Consider the following 19,062-nt stretch of genomic DNA (forward strand, 5'->3'; position numbering starts at 1 on the left):
AGGTATATATTTTGGGGCTTTAAGACACAGGAAACCCAACAGAACAGAATTGAATTCCGTTTATTTCGTTCGGCATTTTATTAAGCTATTATTATTGTTGTTACTTGAAATACACGTAAGAACATATACAATATTACGTACTTGTTATTATCCTGTATACCGCACAGGACGCAGAAGGAATTCAACTTGGGAGAAAGGTTCAAATGAGTGTAATATGACTCAGAATTAATCTTTTTACTTGTTTCGTAATGGAGAATTGAAAAATGAGGGGCCTTTTCTTAGGAACATGGCATACTCCCCCTCTCTGGAAAGATAAATTGTTCTTAGATAATTTCCTACTAACAAAATTTTTTGGCGCTTTAATCTTGTATTTGGGATTCCTGTATTTTAGTGCCCAGTCTCTCACTAATCTAGTTATTTTCAACATGGCGGATGAATTTACACCTGAAAGACAGAGGTCGGAGTTTCTATCAAAAATTGGCGCTCAATACGCACAAACGATTCCAGAAATATCAAGATTTTATTTCAACCAGTTTGAGCAATACAGCAAAGAGTACCAAGGTGGTCAAATTCAGGGACTTCGGGAAAAATACTGCGAAAAATGTGGCAGTCAATTCGATGCGAAAAATTGCAAAGTAAGGATTGTTAAAAAAATTAAATCAAATAAGAGAAGGCGGTATAAGAAACAAGTGTCAAATAGTGTGGATGGAATTACTTCATCAAGGAAGAGATTTGGAAAATACGAACATTCTACCAAGTCCAAGATTGCACATAGAAAAAGATGCCTCATATCAAAAACATGCCAAATTTGTGAGAATGTGACTTATATAGAAGGCACACAAAGGCAAATAAGAAAAGAAAAAAGCCCACCAAATGACTTAAGCAATATGACCCCAATTTCTGATAAAGATCCCAATACAAACTCCACGCCCAAGATGACGCAGTCTGCAAAGAAACGCCAGAGGATCAATATGAGGTTGAATAAACTTAAACTTGAAGCCAAAAGACTATCTGAGGTTGATTTACAACAGGTAAACAAGAGTCAGACAAGCTTAGCAGATTTTCTATCCAGTGTGTAGGTCAGCTAGACTCAGACAAGCCTGGCAGATTTCATACGCATTTGGCAAATTATACTTTACTAAGCCCTCTCCCCATACACTTTATCACTTTATAAAAAAAATCTAAATTAAGCACAAATCCTCAAAGAAATAAACCTGATCAGTGATTCTGATTCTTTTTAGGTTTTAATTTGTTGCTGTGCGCGCTCTTTTTGCTCCTATTTCTGTTTTTCAGGTACTCTGCAACGCAACATTATGCCTCTGACTCATTTCAAAGTCTGATTTCTCAACTTTTAGAATCAGAACAGAATAAAAGGAACTGGTGGCCATTGTAAGAGATTGTATCTTTCTCCATCTCTCCATAGTGCGCATGTTCAAGGTTTTTCCGTCATGTCGCTTGGGCTACCTGTGTTTTGATACCAGAATGTGTCAGGGGGAATGAGGGGGACTTGATTCTCTCTACTTATGGGCCTCTGATCAATTATAGTGTTTTAGGTGCATGCATCCCAAAGAAGGAAAAACGATATTATCTTATGCCCTCAACACCACCGTTAAATTTCCCTGTGCATCAATTAGAGACACTAGGTTGGGTGAAGAGTGTTCTACCCTGGGTACCAGAGCCTTCAGACTTCTCTTGTCCAGTCACGGCATAGAGTCACTGTACGAGAGAAGTCTGGAGGCTCTGGTACCCAGGGTAGGAGTATGCATACAATATGACAATTTTGTACGGCATTTTCTTCTAGGCAGTCCAAGAAGGGCTCCCCCCCACCCACCTCACCTATCCGGTATTGAATTCTTTCTCCATCTCTTCATGTGCGCATGTTCAGGGTTTTTCCGTCATGTCGCTTGGGCTACCTGTGTTTGCCAACCAGAATGTGTCAGCGGTGAGGGTGAGCACTAAAAACTGAAAAAATGTTCTTAAAGATGATATATTTTTACTTATATCCGCGGGTTTTCAAACCAATTTACTTCACTACTGCAATGTATATCTCATGCATCTATTGAAACGTCATTAAAAAGTTTACCTTGAATAATGTGCGGTTTAGATGAGCTTCCCCCGCTGACGTGCATTCAGTGAAGGAAAGCTTATTTTCCTCCCCAAAAAACCCGGCTCTCATCCGTTTGTCGACAATTAATGGTATTTAGTTTTGTTTCCTGTGCAGTCCCGTCTGTCAGTTCACATATGTACAGTTCTTTATAAAACCGTACTTGTTCGTCGAGTATCTGAAGAATCAAGGGCACCCAACGACTAAAATTTCACAACCGGCCTAAAATGAGTTAAGATACCGTTTTTATTCGTTTGCAGTCATTTTTATACAGTATAGAGCTTTCCTAGATATTTTTTATCTGTTTGGATTTGCTAGGCGAAATTACAGCCATCCGAAAAATCTAGTTATTAATCCCGAAGCATCCGAAACTCCTAGAGATTCTAAGATCCTTAAGCGAAATTCCTAAGTTATGTCCCTTGTATACTCGCTCCCGAAAATACTAGGGTTCCTTTTTTTAAAGCATGTCGGACGTAAAAATCTCCCTAAAATGGTGATGGTGATAACAAAAGCAATCCGAAAAACATAGGTGATCCAGCTCTTTTCCCGAGAAACATAGGTGATCTAAAAATACAAATTTCGAAAAAAGTAGACATTTCTAGGCCGACCCCGAAATCCGCAGGTGACCTTGCTTTCGAACAGATATTTGACCAAAAATTGTCATTACATCAGCATTTCAAACAGGCACCCTAGCCTGTTCGCTTGGAAGTTTATCTGATGCAGAGATAAGGCCCACTTTTGTTCTTTTGGTCATTTCTTTCGAACGAAGTGATTTTATTGTTTCGTATGAAGTGGGTGGAAAGCGAATTTTGAGAGCAAACAAATGTTTCATTAACGCCTTTACTTGCGCCTCTACATAGGGTTTCCTTCGCGTTTCCTCGCTTTTGAAAATATATTTTAAAAAACCTCTATAGCTCATGTAATTCAAACTAGGATATGTTCTTATTATTGATCTATTTACTCTATTCTTTCACCTGGCCGATTCAATTGAAAAAAGACTACTTTTTTATTCTTTAAAAATTCGTAAAAGTGCATGTTTAGAAGAAAACTCCCACCCTCGCAATATATTCGTGCTCAAGGAACTTCTAAGCTTTATTATTTTAGAATGACTTGAATTTATCGTGTTTTTGGTACTATAAATATAATCTAAAAGTTCTGTCATCAACTGAATGATTAGCGAAACTATGATTTACGACGGCGGAGGCGTCAATAAGTCGCTCAGTGGCGGATCTAGGGGGATGGTTTAGGGGGTTTAACCCCCCCCCCCCCCCCCATTGGGCTGCCATAAAGCCATATGTAACAAAAAAATTGCGCCCTTCCCCCTTTGTCACTGAGCCAAACCCCCCCTTTAGTATAAAGCTAGATCCGCCCCTGGAGCTTGATGTCCTAGATGATTTTTTCGCGCACTAAGCAAAAAAAAAAAAAATGATAGCGCGCGCGCGCTGAAATCCTGTATCCTGCGTTTACGCCACGCGCTCTCTCTGCCGCATCCTCCCCAGGAGTTTCAAAGACAAGACCCCGTCATTTATTATTTCAACAGCTATTTTTTTCTTCTTTTTCCAGCTTTATTTGCCAATTTTCGCGCAACGAATTAAATGTTTACAATGTGCATCTGTGTCAATATACTTGGAATAAGTGTTGCGATAGAGGATCGCGGAATAGGGCTTCACGCTTTGCTAGTATGGTATACCTACAAATATATAGGAGCAGTTTTCAGAAAAAAAAACGAAGCAGAACGACCTTATTTTGGTTTAGAATTGCTTTCGACACTCTACCCCTCACCCCTTTCATTATACGATGATAAGCAAACAACAACAATATTTAACCGTTTTTTTAGGAAAACTTTCTCCCGTACTTTTTGTTGGTTTATCTTAGCGTTATTTTTGTTGAGACGTCGCATTATAATATCCATAATCTATTTAATAGTGCTTATTTGGATAGGCTATGCGATCATTTTACCACATCCAATTTATGTACCATTGAAAGTCAGTTGGGATTGCGCTCAGACAAAGGTCCAAAAGAGCCTCAAAAAGTGCCAACAAGTTTACTGTTAATGAGATCATTTCTCTCGTGTAAAATAAGTGATCGATAAAGCATATCGATTGGTTTGCACAGCTAACACGCCAGCCAATCAGCTTGGTGGAATCCGAACACCTGCAATGTCTAATTCAATAAGCCGAAATTATATAAATTTCAATCCAAACAATGTGAATAGTATTTGGAAAAGGAGGAAATTCAGTAGATTAATTTTCTTTTAATTTAGGGTTTGTTTCCATCTAAACATGTTTTTGGTAGTGTTTGATTGGCCGAGCTAATAGCCTTCGTTCATAAGCACGGAAACAAGCAAATCATTTCCAAATGAAAACATTATCGCCTCTCGTGATATTGAAATAATTCCTAATAAATTCACAATTCAGTGAAATAACCACTGTGTAACAGCAAAACAGCAAATGAATGACCTTGTTTGTTTAGGAGCGTGAAACTAGGATTTTTTATATTATTTGGGCTTTAATTTTTAGCTTATCTCATGTTTTGGACTAGAGGAAGTTCTCTTCGTTGTCAAAGAACTTAGGCTCTAAATTTCCGGCTTTGGCTGAAAAAGCGCATATTTACAAGACAAAGGCTAATGAATAAAACATTCTGAGCCCAGTAAATGGTTCACCGGTATATACAAACACGTTCTGTTGTGAGTCTTAGCAAGACCGGCACATCCTCTGAGGAGAAACGTCGGTCTGAAGGAAAACAATAATCATGAGCGAAGTGATAGAGAAAAAGAAAAAGCGAGTGGAAAAACGCGTGGATAATAATGAGAATGAAGTTCATTCAGTTAAAAACGGCGTGGAGACAATTGCCCCGGCAAAAAAGAAGACGAAAGTAGCATTGGAAAGCTTGGAAGGGAGTAATACTAAAGTTGTAGCTAAAAAGAAGTGTACCACTTTGGCTTTTCATATGGAGCCGAGTGCGGTAGCGAGGCGTAATGAAAGAGAAAGGAACCGAGTTCGTCTAGTTAATGACGGATTTTCCTCACTACGCCAACACATTCCGTATTTTCCAGAAAAGAAGAAATTATCTAAAGTGGAGACGTTGCGGTGCGCGGTAGCATACATAAAACATTTGCAATCTTTAATCGAAGAATATGATGCGGAAAAAATTGAAGCGTACACTGAACATAAAAATGGAGATTTGAAATATGAGAGCTGGGTAGTGAGCGAGCGATAAATCGCTAAAAGATGTCAAAACGGAACTACTCCGGGGTAAATCAGCTGATTCAGAGCCCGAGGTTTTCCTGAAAAGCCGCCTGTTGAGATAGAAGAAATTCTACAAGAAAACACGCGGTTAGAATACAGCAACAACAGCATTGCAATCAAGGACAGAACAGAAAACGCTCATATTTTCCCCCTAAGTGCCAATAAGTTCATTTTAATTGAAAGCCTAGAATATAGGATGTAAAATATTTAATGATGAAGACGAAAGTCCATCTATGACGCTAATGGATTCCCCCATGGGTATTGATATTGCGAATGTTTACAAAATAGAATATTGGATGGACAAACGATGCACTGAATGATATTTTTCTTTCACCGAAGACTCTAAGACACCGTGCGAAAAAACCTTTGTTGCAACAGACATTGGCAATCTTGAAATCTCCGCTTAACTCGAGTTATCTAAAATCAATATATTTTATTCTAAACTTCTCAGAATACAAATTTTTTAACATGTATTTTGTTGATAAAGTCTGATTCCAGGGAGTGTTTTAGATTAAGAAGTTGAATGTTCAGGGAGTTTTACTCGATTCCCCCTATCCCATGGGTTTCGTAATGTTTATTTGTTTTTGCCACGCCGGGATTCTGACGGCCATGCGTTAAGAGTTTGCTATTTCTCATAGGAATTTAATGCCTGCAAGACACACCACCAGTTAATACCACAAGCAACGGCAAACAATCCATATACACTTAGCATTTCGACATTTCAGTAACATTTCACTAAAGAGACGAAAAACTTTCCGTAAACTAACGCCGTATTAAAGTTTAAATTGAGCTAACATGAATTATTTAAAAATTCGACATCCAAAAGCAATAAAGTTTCGAAGGTTTCTTTTTTAAGAAGAAAAACTCTTGAGACCCTTAAGTGGTCATAAGCGAAAATAAAAATTTGAGTTGTCCTTTGTTCTAAAAATTTGTCGGAAAGTTGTTTTTGAAAAAAGACAATGCAAAGGCCGTGTTTTTGCAACAAAGCTCAGCTCAAACATTCTATTTGACTTAAACCATGAAAACACATAAAGATTTTATCTGTAAGAAGTAAAAAGTATTTTCCACGCTAAAAAGCCCATATCCCAATCGAAGTGCAAAAAAAAAAAATCCGGGCGATTCCTTTGCTTTCCTCATTATTAGAATTTTCGTCTTCTTTCCAGCGTAGATCAAGGGACACAGTTTGATAACCGTCTTCCATAGATTTTTTGTATGAATGATTGATACATAAATTGCAAATCTCGTGAAAGATTTAAACTTTACGATAAGACAAGAGAACGCACATGGCCTCCCATTATTCTGCGAGAGGAAAATTCTCATGGTAGCTGCCATCACGTATATCTCTTTCTTGAATAGAGCTTAACCTGGAAAAACTCGTAAATGTAAATGTTTCATTCATAGTTCTAAAATATCTATCGTACTTTTCACTACTTTTCACATTTTATAAAATTATATATCATGAAAAACATTAGAAAAAGCTACAGCTTTTTTATACATTTTCTGTCAAACAGGCACAATACAAACAAACAAAGAGCTTTCAAACTTTGAAAATGAGTATATGAGACTAAAAAGCTATATAGAGATGTATGGACTTATTTATAGTTATATGCCTTTCAAATAACACAATTCACTAGCTTTATCTGTCAATCTGCGGATAGAAATCTGAACTGCATGGATTTTGTCGTGAATAACATTACCGAAGGAAATAAGTGATATACACATATTATGATCACAAACAAAATCCCCGAATAGAATGATAGTCTTTTAAAGCTTCAAGAACTAAAAATTTACGAGGGTAAATAGGGACGCAATTTTTCAATTTTTGCATTCATTCATTCAATTTTCATTCATTCAATTTTTGAATTGTCATTTTATCGCTAAATCAAATTTCGCGCAAAAAATATTTCTCAGACTCAGTTCAAGTCGTTATGTGTCAGTAGATTCTCACCTTTCTTAACATTTTTAATCGTCTTTTAAGAAAATATTAAAACAACAAATCGAATATTTTCTTAATAAACAATATACATTTTCCGTCGATATCTGACGGGTCGGCAATGAAAAGAAACTTGAAACAATTCAAAATCTCTAGAAAAACAAAAATCGAGGGAAGCAATCCTTTGTTTTTCCCAGAGAAAAAGGGTCAAGATAAGGAACACTTCCCCTTAGACAGAAACACTTCCCCTTAGACAGAAACACCTCCCCTTAGACAGAAACACCTCCCCTTAGACAGGAACACTTCCCCTTAGACAGGAACTCTTCCCCTTAGACAGGAACACTTCCCCTTAGACAGGAACACTTCCCCTTAGACAGGAACACTTCCCCTTAGACAGGAACACTTCCCCTTAGACAGGAACACTTCCCCTTAGACAGGAACACTTCCCCTTAGACAGGAACACCTCCCCTTAGACAGGAACACCTCCCCTTAGACAGGAACACCTCCCCTTAGACAGGAACACCTCCCCTTAGACAGGAACACTTCCCCTTAGACAGGAACACCTCCCCTTAGACAGGAACGCTTCCCCTTAGACAGGAACGCTTCCCCTTAGACAGGAACACTTCCCCTTAGCCAGGAACACTTCCCCTTAGACAGGAACACTTCCCCTTAGACAGGAACACTTCCCCTTAGACAGGAACATTTCCCCTTTTTTTTCAAAAAAGGACATGCATTTTCAAAGGGGCTTTATTATAATTCATTTTAATTCCCCACTTACTCCACACAACTCAAATGGACTCTTGGTCTATGAATCGGATATTTTCCTAGTTTTTCAGTCTATTTTTCTAGCATATAAGGAGTGCATAAACCTATTACAATTGTACTGCATGAATACACGTGATCCGTTACTTCACTGGTACCAAATAAATAACAATAGTTTTGCCATTTATTCGGATTTCCTGTGGTTGACCGTGAAGGGTCAAATTACCGACCACAGGGTACCCGAATAGACCAATACCACAGAAAACCTGGATAGGACGTCTAGTTTTGATGATCGTATACCTCAAATTTGAGGACCGTCCCACTTTTTTCGTGATTAGTTTGCGAATATATCACCCATTGGCATCCACATATTCTTACACTCGACCGAATTGATCAAAAATTCCTCTCCCTGACCCTGCTGGGAGTCCAGCCACTTGCGCGCGCATCCGTAACTGACCCACGTCCGCTTGACATTGACTGCAGACGCGTACTCGACAAACTTGCTGCCCTCGGCTGAGCCGAAGTACCACATTGCCTGGACGTCTTGGTGTTCTGCAAGGTATTTAGTGAGGTGGTCCCTGTCACCTGTTACAATGTTGACGACCCCGGCGGGGAGATCGGAGGTGTCGAATACCTATAAAAAGAGGGGTAAGGGCGTAAAGAAGCTAAGAAAGAAGGCAGCATGTCCATAGAAAAGACCGATGGCATAGGCGAAAAAAAAAATGAAAAATGCGCATTGACATCAGTCATAGTATACGGACTGCTCCCACGCAGTTTATTTTTATCTTGATTTTTATTTTCAGTGTGAGTAAAGGCCCTGTCACACGTACGTTTTTTCTCTTGCGACCTGTCTCGCAAAAAAAAATTGTTGCAGGTCGCACGCGCATTGTTTTGCGTGTGACACCCACTTTGCAACTTGTTTTGCATTTCTCAAAGTCGCACAAAAAGTAGAACGCTCTTCTACTTTCTGCAACAAATTGTTTCAAGTCGCAAGAAAAAACTTCACGTGTGACAGGGCGCGTGCGACCTGCAACAATGTTTTTGCGAGACAAGCCGCAAGAGAAAAGAACGTACGTGTGACAGGGCCTTAAGTACGTCCGCACTGTCACTAAGGGCTTAACCACGGGCTGGCTTTCCCAGCGGAACATTCATTTCTTTTATTTTGATTTAATGACAAGCGGTGAATGACGGGAAAATAGAGCATTTAAAGAGTTTCAGAACTGAATGACAAGAAAATGGAAGATGCGGGCGTTATAAAGCAGGCCAAGGGGGGGGGGGATGGAAGATCGTCACATTCTATTTCACGATTGGATAAAAAACATTTCGTCATAGATAATAATAATAATGATTACCCGTGGCTGGAATATATGTTAAGTTGAACTCCTACGAGGAGTTTTGAAATTTTTAAATCGTATCTTATAGGTCAAACATGAAAATTTCAGGCAAAAACACACGGCTTCCTTTATATTTTATGCTCCATTTCCAGCAGTCGCAAGGCCAAAACGATTCACGTAGTAGTTATTTCCAGCCCTGTTATCGCACGCGCATCAATTACCTGATACATATCTGCGGCAACCACCGGATACTTCTCGCTGGGCACAATCACCACTGTGTTTCCGCGGATTATAGCCGGCGCCAGTAGCGATACGAACGCAAGGAGAGGGCATTCATCCGGGCAAGCGATGCCTATGACGCCTACGGGTTCGTGGATCTTTACTGTCGCCCCGTAAAAAGGGGTTTCCTTAAAAAGCAATGGTTATAATGATTTATGATTTATAAGGCTTCTACCACTATTACACATATGAAATAGCGGTAAGGTTGACACAACAGAGCACAGCTCCAACTCAAGTGTAACCTCGGTTAGTAAGCACTGTCACTGGGGGTGGTCACTGCCAGAGGGTTTATTGCGTCCCCAGTGGTTCTTTTACGTCCCTTCGGTTCAGGTTTAGTGTAGTACAGCTTGAAGAGACGGGACCTCCGGTTTAGTGTCCTTATCCGAGAAGACTGGAAACACGGGAGAATAACTTCAACTCACTTGTGACAAATTCGATTCAAGGCAGGGACCCGGAAAAATCCCCAGTTTGAGCCAGGATTCGAACCTGGGCCACAGCGGTGAGAGGCCGACGCGCTAACACACTAGGCCACCCGTGCTTTCATTTATAAAAAAACATCGCCTGTTTTATCTGATATCACGCGTCGAAAGTCTGAAAAACAGACTAAGCATAAAATATGGTAGGTCTATAACTAAACGAAGAAAAAAGTTTTGATCAACAGAAAGGAGAAGTTCTTTCTGTGCGTGCAGAGAGGTAGCCTACTACGCAGGCATCTCGGGTGTTTTTTTGGACATTTTCAATTGGGATTCCTGTGGTACTATTCATGGAGGGAGGGGAAGTGCCTTAATTTGTCTTATCCCATTTGTCCTACTAACCTGGACGGTTCCCCCGAACTTATCCGCATAAGCGCCGTAGTAGAAGAGCCGTTGTATTGAAGCGTCCACTTCTGCTTTACACTCGTCCAATGATTGGCCGGTCATATCCGATATTCGGGCCGCTACCTCAGCACGCCTCATTTCTAAGTTTTCGGCCAAGTAGTACACTATCTGCGCTCTGTTGTGAGCTGCTCTTTTACCCCACCTGTAAAAAATACCATTTCTCACTGCATGACGAATGGTGAACTGTGGTTGATCACACAGTTAAAAAGGTTGTCGAACAGCGAAGGCCAGTATAGGAAATAATGGATTACAATTTTGTTTAGCGTTTTTTGTTTAAAATCATCGCAGATTGTTACGTAATCGATCGGGTGTAAACTGATGATAATGCGGCTTTAAACAAGCTTTGTAAACATGGGTAAATCGGTGTGAGGCAACTATGTAATATTTAGCTGCTTTTGGCTCTTGAATACCTTATTATAGGAAAATCCGCGTTAATTAAATATACCTTAATTAAGTTAAGTGTTTATTTAATAAACGTTAATTAATAAACGTAATTTAATAAACGTTAATTAATATTGAATGTTATCAAAGATCGAAAACAAAATTCAACGACTTCTAAAACAATATGTTTATTAATAAGAAGCTTCACATAGTGTTTAATGGTCTCCTTGGTTTGGCTCGTCATTACTTTTGGCATCAGAAAAGTATTTCCGAGCAAGAAATGAAGAAGTAAATGCTGCCATCTTTGGATCCGCGTTAATTTAGTTTATCTGAACACGTTAATTCGCGTTAATTTAGTTTATCTGGACACGTTAATTCGCGTTAATTTCACTTATTTTGATTCAAATTGTGCAAAAATTCGCGATAATTTGGTACGCGTACATTTAATAGACTTTAATATCTACCAGCGTTAATTTCCTATAATGACCGATTCTGACCAGTAAAGGTTTAAAATGGGTTAATACATGACATCGTACCCTGATGCCGCCTTATGTGCTGCTTCCACTGCCTCTCTGATGTCCTTCCTGTTGCCATCTGCCACTTGTGCTATCACCTCCCCGGAGGGGTTCAGGATTGGTCTTGAGTAGTTGCCATCAGGTCGCTTCTGGGCTCCTCCGATGTACATCTTGTAGGTGTGGTCGATGCTGACACAAACGCATTAGAGATCAATCCAAAAAGAAAACAGAAAAAAAGGAAAGAAAAAAAATATTAAATAAAAATATCAATATACATATATATATATATATATATATATATATATACATATTATTTAGGTCTCTATATTTCCCTTTTCTTTTCCATTCTTTTTAAATAAATGAACAGCTCAATAGCTTCCCGCCTCGACAAGCTATGCTTTTTGTGGGAATGCTCGCCCATATATGTAAACTTTGAACAAAGAAAATAAATAAAAAGTGTGTGTTGTAAAAGTGTGTTGTTGTTATCCAAGAAGTGATCACATTACGATGAATGACAGAGGGATGCTTTCTATTGTATTAACTTTTGCGCATGGATGTTTGTGTCATTATGGCAGGAGGTCAATTTAAGTCCAATCCGTAGATGGGAAATGGTGGGGTAGGTGAGGGTTGGGAGTGTTGGAGATCTAAGGGGTCGTCCACACTAACACGGATTCAAAAGTATCCGGATTCGTTTCGCCGAAAACGCATCACTTGATTCGCGTCCACACTATCGTTTTCGCATCGTGTTGGCCTGGATCCAGCCGTCCACACTAACACGGATTCACACACGTTTGAAAACGCTGAAAGGTACGGGTGACGTCATTTTTATGATATACGCATGCTTAAAGCAGCGCGCGCCTGCGATATGACGCCACCTTTTTCATTTTGATACGGATTCGACCGTCCAGACTACGGAGCAAAGTATACGGATTCATTTTTTTTTTTATTATTCACTTTCGACAGCGTTTTAAAAAGTATCCGGATTCGCTGGATCCAGCGCGCGTGTTAGTGTGGACGGAAGGCCTAAACGTATAAAAAAGTATACGGACTCAAACGAATCCGTGTTAGTGTGGACGGAAAGCCTAAAAGTATAAAAAAGTATACGGACTCAAACGAATCCGTGTTAGTGTGGACGGGCCCTAAGTCCCCTGGATCCGCCACTGGAACACCATTTATATGATTCTGTAGCCAATGTTCAGTACAACGTGTATGATCGTGTACGGAAAAAAGTAAACGGATTCAAACGAATCCGTGTTAGTGTGGACGGGCCCTAAGTCCCCTGGATCCGCCACTGGAACACCATTTATATGATTCTGTAGCCAATTTTCAGTACAACGTGTATGATCGGTTGTTTGTGAGAGCCCCACCTTGGCAACGGATGACCTTCCAAGGATCCTGTTTCAGCAGCTTTGATGGGATAAGTGTTAGGATTGAGTACAGTCTTAGGGACAGTAGCACCAAACGTTTTGACATCGTAACTGCCGATCTGAGGGCGTGGCCTCTCCTGCCACGTCGGGCAGACATACTCGTACAAGCCCTGCAGAGAATGAATAAAGGTTCTAGTCAACAAAACATTAGTTATTTTTTTCGTTGAGTATTGAAAGTCAAATCAGGTTTAGAATTTTCAAAATAGCTATTAAAAACAAAGTTTTATACTGCATACAACGAATTTGATACAAAACATTGGAATAGTTTTTGAAAATCAGCCATTGGAAATAGATACTTTTTCATAATTTTTCTAAGACAAAATGGCGGCCAACAGTGAGTTGCTAAATTATAAGGAATATGATAGCACTACGTGACAAAAGTCCAGACACTCTTTTTGAACAACTAGAGTTGATTGTACTTTTACTCTTCACCGCCAAGAGATCAATTCCAAACACAAATACCTGTGGAAGAGGATATCAGACTGACATACAAGCCACTATTACAACCGTGCAGAAACCCAAACTCACAATTTAACTGATCAGTCTTTCTACTCAGATAACTCGAACTTCCCAGTAATTCCATTACCCTTGAAGGTTTGAGAAAACTGAGCTCCATAATGTAAGATCACTACAATAAAATAGATGGTCATACAGTATTGTACGGACTGACCTCTTTTCCCCCATCTCTGCCATAACCACTCTCGCGATATCCACCAAAACCAGCGGCAGCATCAAAGAGGTTATGCCCATTGATCCACACTGCTCCTGCCTTCATACTCAAGCCAACCTCCATTGCGAGGGATAGGTTCTCAGTCCAGACGCTTGCTCCAAGCCCAAAATTAGTGTTGTTTGCGATTGCCACGGCCTCCTTTGCTGTACGGAATGTCAATACAACAAGGACAGGGCCGAACACTTCTTCCATCACTATCTTGGAGACTGGTTGGACATTGGTGATGAGGGTAGGTGGATAGTAGCAACCACTTGGCAGAGAGGCACACTTCTGATACACCTATTGGAAAAAAAAGTGCAGTAGCAGGGTGTGGGGACTTGGGACACATCCCCAAATAATTTTGAGAGCCATGCAGTTTTAGATTTAGCTATGCTCGCTGCTATAGCTGGAAAGGATGCAAAAGGGGGTGTTATTTCAGTCAATAGATTCTTCATATACATTTTTAAAGCACAGATATGTACTTATTGAAGACACTGGTAGAAATATCTCAATATCTATTGCATCATTAAGTCCCCCCAAAATACTATAAAGGTATAAAGTTTCCTGCATGTCAGTTACCATGAAAAAAATCCTGCTCAACTAAAAAGTTTTTTTTTTTTGTATTTTCTAATTGAATTGTGTTTTTTTCACATTTCATTTGCTTAGTACAGTAAAGAAATGGGATGAAAGATAATCTGTGAAGATGATCAAAATAAACCGACCTCTGCTCCCTCTGCCCTGGCTTCTTCCACCATCTTAGCCACTGATTTCTGTTGAGACGGGTCTACTATGGCTCCCATGTCGATGCTCTTGTCAAGAGGGTCTCCTAGCCGCAGGTGTGTCATCCGTTCCTTGATCTTCTTGATCATGCGCTGAGCACATGTCTCTTGGACTAGAAGCCGGGATCCTGCACTACATACCTGAGAAAAATAAAGACAGACATTTTAAATAGCCTCTGTAAGCTACAACTTTGTATCCAAGCAAAGTACAAGCTTTCCTTCCCATTCTGGGAAGTTGTTTTAACTTTAATTGAGTTTGGTAAATTGCAAGATTTGATTTTTGGGTGGCCATTTTGAGATTTATTCTCATAAACTAATATAGGTGCTAAAAACTAAAGCCTATACCTTATGTACCATTGTAAATATGATAAGCAGGGCAGTGGCAGGCTTCGAAATATTTGGGGGGGGGCACAATACAGAAACATTAAGAAAATATTGGGAGGGGGGCACAGTCATGAAACCAACTGGTCCTATAAATTTTGAAAATATTTGGGAGGCACATGACCCCAGTGCCCAACCCCCTGCTACAGCCTTGAAATGTATTTGAATGAAGATGAAGCAATCACCTCTATTCACTTGCACACATTTGTATTTACAAGCCATTGTAGGTGATTACAGGGCTGTCACCAGATAAAAAAATCTGATACCGAGACAAAGCTCTCCAGATCTTATATACAAATCGTAAAAGAAACCGTGGTTCTACTTAGCTGCAAAGAATATTCTCAAGATGCACTTGCTTAAGTTTTATCATTATACTCATCTTAACCCACTCCCTTCCCCAGCCTATGGGTCTGTTATGCATTAGTTAACAAACACCTAAGCTATACTTCTGACTGAGTCACCGATGATAATTATGTTGTTATAAGTAATACAGGGTCAAGTCCCAAGCCCTTACCTGCCCTTGGTTGAGCCTAAGCTATACTTCTGGCTGAGTCACCAATGATAATTATGTTGTTAAAAGTAATACAGGCCAGGTCAAGTCCCAAGCCCTTACCTGCCCTTGGTTAAGCCTAAGCTATACTTCTGGCTGAGTCACCGATGATAATTATGTTGATAAAAGTAATACAGGCCGGGTCAAGTTCCAACCCCTTACCTGCCCTTGGTTGAACCATATTGCATCAACAACACCTTCCACAGCACTGTCCAGATCGGCAGAATCAAACACTACAAAAGGAGACTTCCCACCAAGCTCAAGTGACAACTTCTTCCCTGATCCAGCAGTCAGCTGTCTCAATAGCTTTCCAACCTGCAGAAAAGTTAAAATAGCTTACAATAAAAACAAAACTGCCTGTGCCATTTGCAAATTAATGTATATGAATACAGTATTTAATCACTTCATTTACAGGATATTGTGCCATTCCCAGATGAAACAAGGGCTTTGATATCTTGGCTGTCTCAAAACTAAGAAGTTTTTTATTACTAAGTTTGTTAACCTAGTTAGCCTACCTCTGTAGATCCAGTGAAAGCCACCTTGTCTACATCAGGGTGTCCTGCCAACTGGCTGCCAAAAGCACCATTCCCTGTCACCACATTAAACACCCCTGGCGGCAGTCCAGCTTCAGCACAAATCTCAGCAAAAAGTAAGGCAGACAGCCTTGTGTAGGTGGCTGGCTTGAGCACAACCGTGTTACCCATCGCAAGGGCGGGGCACACCTTCCAACATAGTAACATGAGTGGGAAATTCCATGGCACAATGCCGCCCACCACACCCACAGGCTTCCACCCTGATAATGGGAGAAATTACATTGAGGTTATCAAAAGAAAAGCAGTCTGTATCATATTTAGGAGTATCCCATAGGATGAAACATTATCTGGCCTTCAATCTCTTCCTAGCTCATGGGTGATTGCATCAAGGAGATTAATGAGGGATGGTGAGAGATCTCTGAAGTGCCAGATCAAATAACATACCAGTATAGAAGTACATATGCCTACCTGCTCTCTTTTTTAATGACTGACATTCCCCCAAAATGTTTGAATATATCTTGCAAAATAAGCCATGTACTGTGTGAAATTTTCCACCAAAAAATACCTCTATTTGTACTCTATAAGTACCTCTATTTGGTACTTCAGAGTAAGGGGAGCTTTTCTACTAGATCAACTTTGACCCCGTCCCAACTTGAACAAGCAAAACATAAAGAATGAAAATATAACAAGGGTACAGCCGACAAGGACTCTTTAAAACAGGTGCATATCAGTGTGCAACTGACCTTGCATCTCAGTATCCATGAGTTGCGCCCAGCCCGCATGATGATACAGGTGACGTGCGACATTAGGAATATCACAATCCCTAGTCTCACGAACAGACTTCCCATTATCCATGCTCTCTAGGACGGCAATAAGACGGGCATGCTTCTGTACATGCCGTGCAATACTGTACAGATGACGTGCCCTTGCATGCCCAGGAAGCTTGCTCCAGCTTTGAAAAGCTGTCCGTGCTGCTTTGACGGCATCTTCTATATCCTGGGTTTCACCTTGAGTTGTAGAGGCAAGCACTTCCCCTAATAATAAATGTATTAAAACTATTATTACATTGATAAAAAATTCTGAAGATCTTATAGTTGTATGTATGATATTCTAATGGTTTAGACAGTGCCTGTGCCGAAATCCTATTCCCAGCCTCTAAGGCAAACAACTCCAGCTCCTCACTACTAAAAGGAAGAAATTTAGGACAAATGGAGTGGTGAGCATTTATAGTCTTTGTTTAAAAAAGTCTTGGATAATCTAGCTTTTAAAAGGGTTGGGAAGTGTCCTCACAGGGGGTGCTATAACTCTTATGCATGTTATCATATTTACAATTGCTATCTATTCCTACAGGAGGGGCATGGGGGCATGGGGGCATGGGGGACCCACAATTTTTTTCTGGGCAAAGTGTTACCTGATATCGTTTTGCTTTTGCTATTTTTGAAAGGTGATAGGGGAATACACTAATGGGAGTAATATAAACAAAATGAACAGCAAACTTTGCAGATCAACATTTGTCAAAAAGCCAAACAAAACACGGCAACACCAAGGTCACAAGGAAAACCTGAAGGTCAGGAAATCTTAAAAAGTTAATAACACAAGCTTAATGATGAATTAATAAAAGATTATATATTTATTTAATTTAATTAGTATAAAGTAAATCGGATAGCATAGCTGAACTAAAAGTGTGAGAAAACATTACATGCCCAATTTTTACAAGCAGATTGTACAGCTCGATCATAGTAAAACAGACAATTCACCTGTAGCCGGGTTTTTTGACTCGTAGACCTTTCTTCCCTCGGGCTTTACCCATTTCCCGTTTATAAAATGTCCAAATGTCCGACCATGGCTTGTTAGCCAGGCATTGACGGCATTTGATGCCTCGGGAGCCGGGCCATATTCCAAGCTCGCGAATACCTCTGATATAGTTGGATCTTTTTTCAATCTGGCAGGCTGTGCGGCTGCTCTGCCGTTGGAACTACTGGGAACAGTAACTGTTTGGGTTTTCGAGGCCATTTTTGCGGAACTTTGCAAGGCTAAAGTTTCCCTGCCTCGTGGCAAATCATCATAATCCTCCCCTCCCCCAAGAGTGCAAATAAAAGCACCACAGGTAACCCAGCTTGAAAGGTACCTCCATAAAAGGTACCTCTATACTATAATCGATAATCATGCTCGAGGATCCAGCGTACTTTCGATAATTCCCCCAGAAACAAGAACTTTTCCATTGTACTGTAAGACTGAATTTTAAGCCCCATCTACACTAACAATTTTAAGTCGACAAGTTTTATTTGCTAGTGTTTATGGAGCAAAGTCGGCAATTTTTATTTGGCAACTATAGTTGTTAAAAAAAAAGCCAGCAGGTTTGCTTTTTCTCGGCATCGAAAAATTGTCACATAAAAATTGCTAGTGTACATGCCAACAAGTATAGTTGTCAACTAAAATTGTTAGTATAGATAGGGCTTTAAAAGGGAGGTTTGGTTTCAATATATTTGTCCTGTTTCAGTTGTTGATTGACTTATTTTTTTCTTTAAAAGCGAGAAAATAAGGTCACTTAAACTTCAAATTCGCGAAATTAAATCCCCTGCAAATATCATATATCAAATTCAAATATCAATATCAAATTTTTCTCCACGTTCCAAATTAACAATTAAAGACTCGCGAAATTTGCTGAGAAAATTAAGACACGCGAAAGTAAGTCTACCCACTGATTCTGATCTAACAAGAGACCCTAAGCTCGCAATTTTGAGATTTGTAAGATTTTAACAGTAATCTAGTAGAAGTTATAATCACCTCTGTAAAAGTTTGTAAGAAACGACTAACCCATGTCTCAGGGGGCAGTATGGCTTTGAGCTGGGAAGGGAAGGTAATTTTTACGTCAGTAAAATCTTACCATTTGCGCCTCGCTTGGACCCTGAAAACCAGTCTTTTTTTTGTTTGATTTTTTTACGAAAAGATTTTAGATTAGATTTGAGCCTCTGGAACCTAGGGTACCTTATTAGCTGCAAGTGTTGCAAAGTCGTTCTTACACATAATGTTTGATCATATCAGGCCCGTACCCAGGATTTTTCTTGGGGGGTGGGGGGGGGGGGGGGGTGGGGGTGCGAAACCCGAAAAAGCGGGCCTATTTTTTTCGGGGGGGGGGAGGAGGGGGGGAAGGGATTTTTTTCTGCTATTGCAGTATCTCCACTGGACGTTTATTATCGCATTTGGCTACAAAAAAGTTTGACTTATAGATTTATGACACCAGAGTGA

General features: G+C 39.9%; 2 protein-coding genes across 2 annotated transcripts; one reads left to right on the forward strand and one right to left on the reverse strand.

The window, feature by feature from the left end:
• The first annotated feature begins 397 nt into the window (after positions 1 to 397).
• Positions 398 to 1,231, forward strand: LOC5509883. The gene has a single exon (XM_032378874.2). It carries the CDS (start codon positions 426 to 428, stop codon positions 1,077 to 1,079), a length of 654 nt encoding a protein of 217 aa, XP_032234765.2. The 5' UTR covers positions 398 to 425; the 3' UTR covers positions 1,080 to 1,231.
• A 6,787-nt stretch (positions 1,232 to 8,018) lies between these two features.
• On the reverse strand, positions 8,019 to 17,900 carry LOC5509874 (aldehyde dehydrogenase family 16 member A1). Its single transcript, XM_048722889.1, has 11 exons — positions 17,571 to 17,900; positions 16,557 to 16,847; positions 15,796 to 16,073; positions 15,443 to 15,595; positions 14,293 to 14,490; positions 13,532 to 13,870; positions 12,802 to 12,971; positions 11,456 to 11,623; positions 10,476 to 10,680; positions 9,603 to 9,788; positions 8,019 to 8,681 (listed from the first exon to the last, which is right to left on the reverse strand). The coding sequence occupies exons 1-11, from the start codon at positions 17,824 to 17,826 to the stop codon at positions 8,382 to 8,384; spliced, it is 2,544 nt and encodes an 847-aa protein (XP_048578846.1). The 5' UTR covers positions 17,827 to 17,900; the 3' UTR covers positions 8,019 to 8,381.
• Between the last annotated feature and the right edge of the window lie 1,162 nt (positions 17,901 to 19,062).

The sequence above is a fragment of the Nematostella vectensis genome, chromosome 15 (assembly GCF_932526225.1).
Source record: "Nematostella vectensis chromosome 15, jaNemVect1.1, whole genome shotgun sequence".
Classification (NCBI taxonomy): domain Eukaryota; kingdom Metazoa; phylum Cnidaria; class Anthozoa; order Actiniaria; family Edwardsiidae; genus Nematostella; species Nematostella vectensis.

What these genes read in the sequence shown, in the direction of transcription:
- LOC5509883 (XM_032378874.2), top strand. Translation starts at nt 426, where the DNA reads ATGGCGGATGAATTTACACCTGAAAGACAGAGGTCGGAGTTTCTATCA.
- LOC5509874 (XM_048722889.1), bottom strand. Translation starts at nt 17,826, where the DNA reads ATGGCCTCGAAAACCCAAACAGTTACTGTTCCCAGTAGTTCCAACGGC. An exon ending in CATGGATACTGAGATGCAAG is followed by an intron (nt 16,074 to 16,556) that starts GTCAGTTGCACA and finishes TCCCATTATCAG; the next exon opens with GGTGGAAGCCTGTGGGTGTG. An exon ending in TTGCCGCAGATATGTATCAG is followed by an intron (nt 8,682 to 9,602) that starts GTAATTGATGCG and finishes CTCTTTTTATAG; the next exon opens with GTATTCGACACCTCCGATCT.